At 37.5% G+C, this 10,170-nt stretch overlaps 1 protein-coding gene across 1 annotated transcript in view; it reads left to right on the top strand.

Moving 5' to 3' along the window:
• Positions 1 to 10,170, top strand: part of PHKB (phosphorylase kinase, beta) — a gene marked incomplete at its 5' end in the record, with an annotated part of 40,476 nt that overhangs the window by 6,315 nt on the left and 23,991 nt on the right. The window contains 2 exons of the mRNA XM_010189530.1: positions 7,106 to 7,161; positions 7,358 to 7,451. Coding sequence (XP_010187832.1) covers positions 7,106 to 7,161; positions 7,358 to 7,451 — 150 coding nt within the window. The remainder of the gene's footprint in view (positions 1 to 7,105; positions 7,162 to 7,357; positions 7,452 to 10,170) is intronic.

Raw genomic sequence — 10,170 nt, 5'->3', positions numbered from 1 at the left:
AATTCAGTGCCCAGGGATGGGGAATGCTTGCATTGGAATTAAAATCTGCAGCAGACAGGATAACAAGACGGAAACTTAGCCTACATGTAGGGGACTTCCTTTATTAAAGAGGTAAGAACTGTATGTATGGAGATGTGTGCCTAAGAGATGTTTTCCAGCCTTTTTATTTCTAGGTATAAGGAATATATAGTTGAAAAGTTCCTAGTGCAGCATTTTGAATTTGTTATTGAAGCATAAAACAGGAAGAATTTATCTTAAGACTTATTCCAAGATCAGAAGTGAACAGTGTTTTTCTTGTTCTGTCTAAAAGCTGCTTAAAACCCCTGTTTCCTACTGTTTCCTGTTGCCAAGGTAATCCAGGCACCTGGGTGTTGTCTCTCTCATAATGAGACTTTCCCTGGTCACAGTGCAGCACTTCTACCATGTTAATATGCGATAATGAAAGCTCTGTGACTGCATTTGTTCACAGTTTCTTTGTTTGTTTTTACATCGTGGGATTACGAATGCTACAGAAATCAAGAGCTGCCGATACCACACACCCTTTCAGGAGTGCCGTTAGAAGAGCTGATATTGTGTCACTCTGGCATGCAGCCCATTAAATTTTCTTTTCTTTGATTCTTGAAACCAATAACTTTTAATATGCCCCAGATGAACACTTTGTCCTAAAGACACTGCGTGACATCAGGAAATGTTTTAGTAGAAATATGATAGGGCATTTTTAGATCTTCACAGAGAAATAGCCTCTGCCCTGGGAGCTTCCTAAACGTGATAATAAATAATGCAATAATAATTTATTTTCTCATAACTTACTCCTTGGAGGTCTCTTTGTGGGTCAGTAAAGAACTTATTTAGTAAAATTTAGTTATTCTGTAAAATTCAGCTATATAATAGGGACTCTAAAAGCTCATCAGTGTTGAAAGAATTGAAAAGAACTTAAACAGCTACATTTTTATATTTTGCTTCAAGCTTTGTCACTGTTAAAAGGGATATCAGACTAGATGGTTTGTAATTCTCAAGTGCTTATACCGTCATGCTCTTTCATTGCTCAACAGTTGTCTATGCTAGAATTATTTGAAAGTACAGTTGTGCTTTTCTCAGGCAGCTTGGTGGGGCTGATGCTTGTTAACCTTTCCTTTTAAAGGCCATCCCTAGCTGCTGAAATTTGCTAAAACTTTGGCAGAATTTTTCCATGTTTGGAATCAGTAATGTTTTTGTAGTTGTCAGGGTAAGAGAAGGAGAAGACCTTCCCAGGATGATCCTTTGAGTGTATTCCGATGAACAAATCCGATGTTATATTTGAAAACTAGAAATCAAGAGGAGAATGTTTACTTTTTCTTCCTTAAACATAAAAATTTTTATAGAAGTCTGACTTAGATATATACATTCAGCATTCCTGTAGCTGTGCATGTCCTTCTGTATGCAAGAGGTTGTGAGATGGATTGTTGTTCGGTGGCATACAAGTGGAACAGTAAATGAATGAAGGAAGAAAGAAGGTCTGGGATTGCCTAGGACTGCTTAGACCTCTTCTTCCCAGCGATGGTCCTTTGTGACTGTGCCTGCTTTTCTTTCATATGTAAATGACAAAACTGTCCAAGATGCTGTATGTGCTTCTCATGTAGGTGAGCAGGAAGAGTGGCACTTCTGAACTGGGGCAGATTCCAGGCCCCGTGCCATCGGGCCTTTGTCACCGCAGCCTCTGAGCGGCAGTGGAGGAATTGTGCCCAGCACGGTTCATGGGCCCAGCACAGTTCATGGCCCCACAGCACTTGCCCTGTGGTGCTTTTACTGAAACAGGTGCTGCTGTATTTTGTGTGGTTTTACTATTAAATCAGTAGCAAGGCAAAATGTTTGCTGATAGAGATGTTAGTTCAAGTTGGTCATCCTAAAGAGAAGGTTAACAGATGAAAGTTGCGTAGACTTCTCAGCAAAGGTCTTGCAGTTAAAGTCAGCAAACTTCGAGTTCCAGCTGAATATTGACCTTGACTTTTTTTGATCCACGTTTTAAATTTGCTTAAACAGCTTTTCTGAATATTTGATTATGCCATTTTATCTAATTGAGCTAATTGATGCAAAACCACTATTTAGTATTTGCCTTAAAGTGCTAAGAAAATGACTAAAAATAAATATGAAATATGAATTCAGCACATCTTAGTTAATTATGACTTTGGAAATCAAAAGCAGTTTCTTCTCTTTAATGATGTCTTCTCTTTCCATATAGCTAAAGGACTGTTCAATTAAATTGAACAGAAAGTATTTCCATTTTTATTAAATTTCATACCTGTAAGAAATGAACAAGGATATGTAAAAATTTCATGTGTATATAAATTTTGTTGAGGTACAGTGTTTTGGAAGGTGATGTACCAGAAAGAAAGCTTTTAAAATTTTGTTTGAAGCCTTGTGCTAAGGAAATATTGCTTAAAGAAACACATTTTCCATGTAGGCAGTTTTCACGTTTTGGTTGCATTGACTAGAAGTTCTGTAAACACTTGCCATTGAAAAATGTGATTAATTTAGTTTAGTCGTGGCTTTGGTGCCACTACAAAAATATGTTTAATGCCCGTATGATTGTGTAGGTTTGAGCGAGCAACGAAGATTATTTAAAATATTCCAACCTTAGTTTTAGAGTTTTGAAGTGCCAGTGAAGAATGTTCTAGAATTAGGTAAAGTAAGGAAGGTAATATAGAACTCCAAAAGCACAATCTCTATGAAAACGACGTGTGTAACTATATATAACTACAGCCATGGGTGCATCACTCAGCTAGGAAATCTGAGAAAAGGGGACAATGTCATTTGTAGAAAACTATGGAATCAAATGTGCAGTGTGGTAAAAACTTAATGGGTGCTTACATTTAAATATTAATTTAGTCTGTTTATGGTTAAAAGGAAATGGCTTTGCTCCTAATTTAATGCCCCCCAAAAATGATTTTTCATTTTCGGGAAGGGGTCTCCATCTGTTTCCTCTCGGGAAGCGCCAGTGTGGTGCCGCAGAAGGGGCTTTGTGCTGGTTTTAGCCTGTTCCAAAGCGCAGGAAGCCTGACAGCAAGCAGAGCTTTGCTCTGATCGTCTGCTTGGTAATGCTGAATGGCCAGTAGGGCTTCAGCTTAAATCCTGTTCCTGAGTTAAAAAAAAAGGGAATCATCCATGCTCTGCATCCTCTACTGCAAGGAGATACCCATGGCATTTGTCTTTCAGTGGGGCTAATTCTTTAGAACTGGATTCCTTAGAAGAGCTTATTTTATTGCTCCTTTTTAATGTCTCCATATCCAGGAGAGATTATATTACACAGTTTCGGTTGCTGTGTTCTGTTTTGGGAGAACTTAGTGTATGAAAGAGCCTGTATAGTAACAATAACATTTGAGAAATTAGGTGAAGTAGGGATTTTCTGGTTTTGTTTTGTATTTTACTGGAGCACATGAAAGCTGATTTATTGCTGTCTTGTGTTTAATTTTGTATTCAACGAAAAATTATAACCTTACTAAATTGTTGAAGTAAGTACTAAATTATCTTCTGGGTTAACTTGAAATACATGTTTAGGGTTGCAATTAAGCAATGAAATTCTCTGACTGCATATGAAGGCTGTATTCTTTTAATGTTTTGCTTTGTAGATGTAGTAATTTGTGAGAACTTCATTTAATGAAGTTACTGGAAATTAAGGTTAATGATTGAGGATGTAAGGAAGAGAATTGTCAAATCATAGACTGCTTATTTTTGTATTTTCAGGAAAGAGATAACATGTAATGAAGGAACTAAAATTACTAAGTGTAGGTAGACTGAGATATATTAAGATTTTTCAGCTGCCTAAATTAAGTTTAGGGTTAAAGCATGTCTAATTTTGATGGTTTAGAGAGATGTATCATATCATATTGGATTATTTGTTTTGTAATGTTAATTATAGACATATTCTTGCTTTGATTTCTCTTAATACAATTGTCTACTACAGTTATAAGAATTCTGAAATCATTAAATGTTATTTTAGAATTGAGGCACATATGTGTCCATATGGTATTGCATTTAAAAAGTCCAGTGTGTTAGTAGCATTCACCCTAAACTGTCCAGCAGTATTTAGATGCTTCCAGAAGCAGATGTGTTTTGTAACAATTCAGTTGTAGTGTTGTAGCAGCAAAGTGAATTATTTGGGTTAAGTTCAATTTCTTCAGTTGCTATTTCTGGTTTCCTCAGCTCGCTCCATATGCTTGGAAAGCCCAGGAGGTACCATTTTAATTGGTGTTCCTGAATGTTCTGCCCAATTTCTCACGTGTTCAAAATGAATGGATTTTTTTCAGAGTTCTGAGGTTTCCTGGGAGCGTGTGCAGAAAGGCACCAAGTGGTAGCATCTGTCCAGGGAGTGTGCCGCAGCAGACCAAGACCGAGCTGCTTTCTCTGCTCGTGCCAGGCATTCCCTTTATCCTGCCTCCAGCAGTTAAAACCTTGTTAAAAACGATGGTTTTCTTTTTTGTTCCCTTTTTTCTCTTTTTTTTGAGAGGAAGAACAACTAACCTGTCTTTTATCTTGGTCTTCTGAAAACAATGGGGTATATTTATCATTTTCACGGTGTGCAGAATATAATTGAAACAGATCCTTCTGCCCAATGTGAAACGCCAGGCAGAGGCGGGGGAGGGCGCCTGTTGCAGTGTCTTGGGAGATGGTTATCGATAGTGTGTGAACAACACCTTAGTTTGCCTGGTTAGACAGATGTGAAATCAAACACATCGAAATGCAACTTTGAAAACGGCAAGTTTTATTTAGTGGAATATTTAGCAGTTTAATACTTTTCCACATCTTTTCTTTAAAACATAGCAAATGCTATACACTGCTATCATTAGTAATGACAGTGACGTACTTTTTCATAAGTATTATATCTGTTATTTTGATCTGAGTTTCTCTAGACCACTGCCTTTGGTCCTCCAGGCCTTGACATGTTAAATGGCAATGAACGTGACTTTTTGTTTACTGTTACAGCAATCCTGTGGTTGTACAGCAGTTACAGTTACGGTTTTTCACAATGCTTTTTCAAAGCCTCGCTATTTTTCACATGATTTTGCATTGTGCCGGTTGTAGTGCAGATGCCTTTGCTTAGTTATGGCCCGTGTTAGATCCACCGCTTACCGAGTCCCGTCAATGGGCACATCTGTGGGCAAGAGGTGTTGGTACTGGTACTGGAGCAGGATGTAGCTCAGTGAAGATGCAGAATACACAGGTTTATTGTGGTTACACAGTAACTCTCAGTTTGTCATTAATACAGTAGTAATGAAATTGAGCCTTAACTTGCAAACTGCTCCCTGAGTTAGATCACAGGCTGTCTATAAATCAATCCAGTTTTGGAGGGGGCCCTTTCATTTTTTGGGGGTCTTTGCTTTTTTTTTTTTATAAACTTAATGTGCTAATTATGGTGGAGAATTGGTTTGAGCTTTCTTACTGTTTGTATCAATGCAATTGATAGCATAATCAACTTACTCCGAGGAAGAAAATCTTTTAAAGTTACTTGAACTTCTGATTTCACAGAATCACAGAATATTAGGAGTTGGAAGGGACCTCGAAAGATCCAACCCCCCTGCCAGAGCAGGATCACCCAGAGCAGGTCACACAGGAACACGTCCAGGCGGGTTTTGAATGTCTCCAGAGAAGGAGACTCCACAACCTCTCTGGGCAGCCTGGGCCATGCTCTCTCACCCTCACAGTAAAGAAGTTTTTCCTCATGTTCACACTGAACCTCCTGTGCTCCAGCTTGCACCCATTGCCCCTTGTCCTGTCACTGGACATCCCAGAGCAGAGCCTGGCTCCTTCCTCCTGACACTCGCCCTTTACAAATTTATAAACATGAATGAGGTCAACCCCTCAGTCTCTTCTTCTCCAAGCTAAAGAGACCCAGCTCCCTCAGCCGCTCCTCATCAGGGAGATGCTCCACTCAGTGATGCTCCACTGATTTCATAATCTGGTCTCTTTGTGCACTTACTTCCTTCACAAACTTAGTTCACATGGTAAAAACTCCAATATTTCTTGTGGAAATGTAGTGCTGATAGAGTTTTGGGAAAATGTTATTAGGAAATTCTTCTGTAATTCCATAAGCTCTTAGTTGGTATCAAGGCTCACGAATGCCTGAACAAGCAAGTGTACACTCTGACGTTTTTGTTCTAAATCATTATACCTAGCCATCTGTCTTCATAGAAAATGCTGTATTTTTATATAATCGATCAACAGAAAATGTATTTAACTTTTGTCTTTCATGTTCTGGTAATTTCTAGACAAAAATAGTCAGTAAGTGTTTTAGGAATGACAATGTCTGCTGTTCTTAGTTCTTTTGATTTTACAGTCATTGAATGCCAGAGAAGAAATGAGCATGGAATAACTCGACCATCTCATTTTTAGCTCGTACCACGTGCTGCCAGTGCAAAGGAAGGTGAATTGCCATTTCAAGACCCAGGCTGTTGAGTCAGCAGTTTGACCCAATATGTTCAATTCATTCCTGTTTGCAAGGCTTCTTGATGTAAAATGCTAGTATTTATTTCAAACATGAAGCATCTGTCTTATGGACAATCCAAGGAAATCTTGTTATCTCCTGTAAAATGTGATACATCTTTAATATAACTGTAAAGAGTAGCTGTCTGATCAAAATATTTCAGATTAAAGAGTTGAAATCATCAGTTCATTATTTTCAAGTGGATATTGTCAGTTACCCAAATAGCTGACTTATTCACTCTTTACAAAAATGTGTGTCAAGACATTATGTCATATCAGGTATAAAGGAAATACATCAATCATATAAATTCTAAATTTTCATATAAAGCAAAACGTTTTTGCTTCATGTTTTTTTAAATTAAAAAAACAAACCAGCAAACCAGACCAAACAGTGGAAATTATTACCAGAAATCTACTTACTATTCATTCTCCAAAAGGCGTCTTGCAAAGTGTTATTGCCAGGCCAGTCTTCCCATGGCTTTGAGAGTTGTAGTCCTGTGTCGTTCTTTCCATTTGTTCACACAGTAAGAAAAAGCAATGCAGACAGTGATGTCTGTCATCCTTGTGAATTGTTTAAATAGACATTCATGGCATATCTAACAAAATATTTGGTTAGCAATGCTAATAAATATTTTTCATTGTTTTCTAGGGCCCTTTAGAAAACGATTTGGTAGTACATGTGGCTCTGATAGCAGAAAGTCAGCGGTAAGTATTTACTTTTATTAAGAATGTATATTTTAAGGAAATGTTGAACAATAGATACCTTAAATTTGCTAAAGGTGTTCAAGGAAATGTAGAATGTAATATAATAATACTGCTACTCGTGTATCTGCTGCCAAGATAATTGTTGCAACAAAGGCTATTCTGTGACTTGTCATTAAACTTGTCATTTCATTTGCAGCCTACAGGTTTTTCTGAACACGTATGGAATCCAAACGCAGACGCCCCAGCAGGTGGAACCAATTCAGATATGGGCTCATAAAGAACTTGTCAAAGTAAGGAATTCTGCATTTAAAATGATGTATCTATCTATACATTTCTATTGTAACAATAGGAATTTATATCAAGCTATTAGATTTGTATCTCCTTAAGCTTGATATTCGATTGGTATTCGACTGCAGGATATGCTGGCACTGGTCAGTGCTACGTGCCTAGTCTGAGCTTTCAGTGAAACTCTGAGGTGCAGGAATTCTGTGTTGTCTGATCAGGCTCATTACCTGAGCCGCTTTCAAAGAATAATGAATGAATAAATGTTTAATAATATTAATAGCACAGTAGACTAAGTGAAATGTGATTGACAAACAAGCAAATGAGCAATAGTCAGAAGAAATGGATTATACAGTCTGTGCTAACTGGTTTTTTAGAAGTCCCTTGAGTTGACTATAATGAAGAAGTTTGGTATTTAAACATTTTTGGTTTACCCCTTTAGCTCAGCACATTTAAAAATCCATAGAAAAGAAATATCCTTGGTTACATTCAGCCCTGTTCATTTCTCAGCCCGTTTTTGCTCACTTGTTTTGTTGATATATTTTAAAGTGGATTTCCTCTGACTGCATCTGTTTTTAAATTCTGTACCTGAAATTTTGGTTTAATAAATAGATACTCCATAAATTTACTATAGAAGTTTATATTGTTTGCCATCGATAATTCCTTTGGTCTCCCTGACAAAAACATGAGACCTTCATTAAATTTTACTATTATCAATTAAATTCTTAGCTCTGACAACTTCTGTGTTAGGATTTATTTTTCAAAAGCTGGCGAGACATCCAGCAATTCTGACGTTTTCTTTATACTCATGATGGGTAGGTACATCTGCCTTATCAAAATTTACTTTTTAAAAGAATGTCATGAAAACATTAACATGGCCTGATACAATACGTCTTTGTAGTGGACTTCCAGAAAAGGCTACACAATAGCTTGGAAGCTGGAATAACAAAAGTGTTTGGCACATTATGAGAACTGAGGTTTGATCTCCAGGCTTATGCAAAAAAACCCAAATCAAATACAAACCCAAATGCAATACAAACCAAAAATAAATTAAAACAAAAAACCAGAAAATCCCTGGTAATATTCATCATCCTTTGTGGGGAGGGGAAGCCAATGCTGGAACAATTGTCTGTATTTTTTGGGAAAAGAGGCTTGATCCATAGAGAACGTGGATCTCAGTATTTGCTCTCGTGATGCTGTCATCAATTCTAAGCAGTTTAATTAGAAACTTTTGAACTGGTCTAATGGCACATGGTAACAGGTTAAACCTCTGGACTTATAAGCAGTGTCCAAAAAAATAGTGTAAAAAGAAACCACTGGATGAGGGGAAGATGTTGATTCAGCAAAATTAGGGATTGAAAGTAGGGCTGGGAGTCATGGAAACAGAGGAACAGAGTTGGGTGGAGGGTGAGAATGAGAAGAGGAAGAAGGGGAAAATGAGAAAATGTAATGAGTTGCATAAAATATATAGGGAATAAGTATCTATGTAGTGGAAGCTTAGTTCAGGAGAGTAGCAGAATACTCCATAGGCATAGACTGATAGCAGATAGCACAGAACCAGGTGGTGTGAGAGATGTCTCTGGTTTGGTTCACTCTCATCAATCAACCCACCAGGCAAGTCTGCTTTCACAGCCCTTTCTTGCTATTAGCAGCTTTCATGTTCCAGAATTGAAGGGCCTTTTAATCAAAAAAACCTGCTCAAAGCAGCTGGACTTGCACGAAGCCGTACCTTTGTTCAGATGTTCTGGTGCTGAATCTGAACTGGCGTTTCAGCTGTAACAGATCAGGTTGAAAAGCTGCAGCTAGGAGCTGCAATGGCTTTAGTGGGCTGCAGAACAGCACTGGGCCTCAGGTTGAAGAGACTTCAAGGGAGGAGACAGTATTGCAAACTGTTGGAGCTCTGCTTTTGTTACGGTGTTTTATGTTTTATGTTTTACCTTCTAGCAAAATGAAGGTCCTTTCAGTGTTAGATTTTAATGTCTGCTGCCATTCTTCAAATCTCCATTATTTACTATAAAAAGGGGTTCAACATTCTTTTGGCTTTGTTACGTATAGCTGGGTTATTTAAGGCTGGTAGTGCTTTGATGTCTCCATTCCCTTCACACTTGAGTACGGTTACTTAGTCTGGATGAACAGGTGACGTAGGTAATTTTGTTTATTTTCTTTTTTAAATAGTTCTTGGTATTAATGTAGAAACACAGGCAATATCAGGACGGCCTCAAGCTGATAGCAGTAAAAAGCTATTGAGTGTAATGTTTGTTCAAATGTGCACTTTCGTTTGCTTCTGAATTATCTTCCTATAACATAAAGATTGAGCTTAGGAAAATGTGCTGAATTCCAAATGTTCTGAAGTTTTTTAGTAATAGTGGGCTCCTTATGTAAAACATCACAAATAAGTAAGAAATCAGAGCTTTCAGACTGGTTTGTCTGATGCATTTATACTGTCTTGCTCACAACTTGTTTTTAAATGGTTGGTTTTGAATGGTTTAATTCCCATGCATTGTAATAAATGAAGATTATTTCTTTAATATGCAAGTCTTACAAAATAATATCAGTTGACGTAATACCAGGCATACATAATTTAACTCAAATAAGAATCAAGCAGTGAATAATGAGATCATTCCCTCTTGCTTGTGTTGTTGACGCATTAATTTTGCAGGCCTTTACTAAAATTAGACTAAAGAACTTTAAAGACTTCCTATGTTACTGTTTTACCTTTGTATCCAC

This window comes from Mesitornis unicolor, unplaced genomic scaffold, assembly GCF_000695765.1.
Source record: "Mesitornis unicolor isolate BGI_N332 unplaced genomic scaffold, ASM69576v1 scaffold1080, whole genome shotgun sequence".
In the NCBI taxonomy this organism is placed as follows: Eukaryota; Metazoa; Chordata; class Aves; order Mesitornithiformes; family Mesitornithidae; genus Mesitornis; species Mesitornis unicolor.
This window is presented reverse-complemented; position numbering and strand designations above follow the sequence as displayed.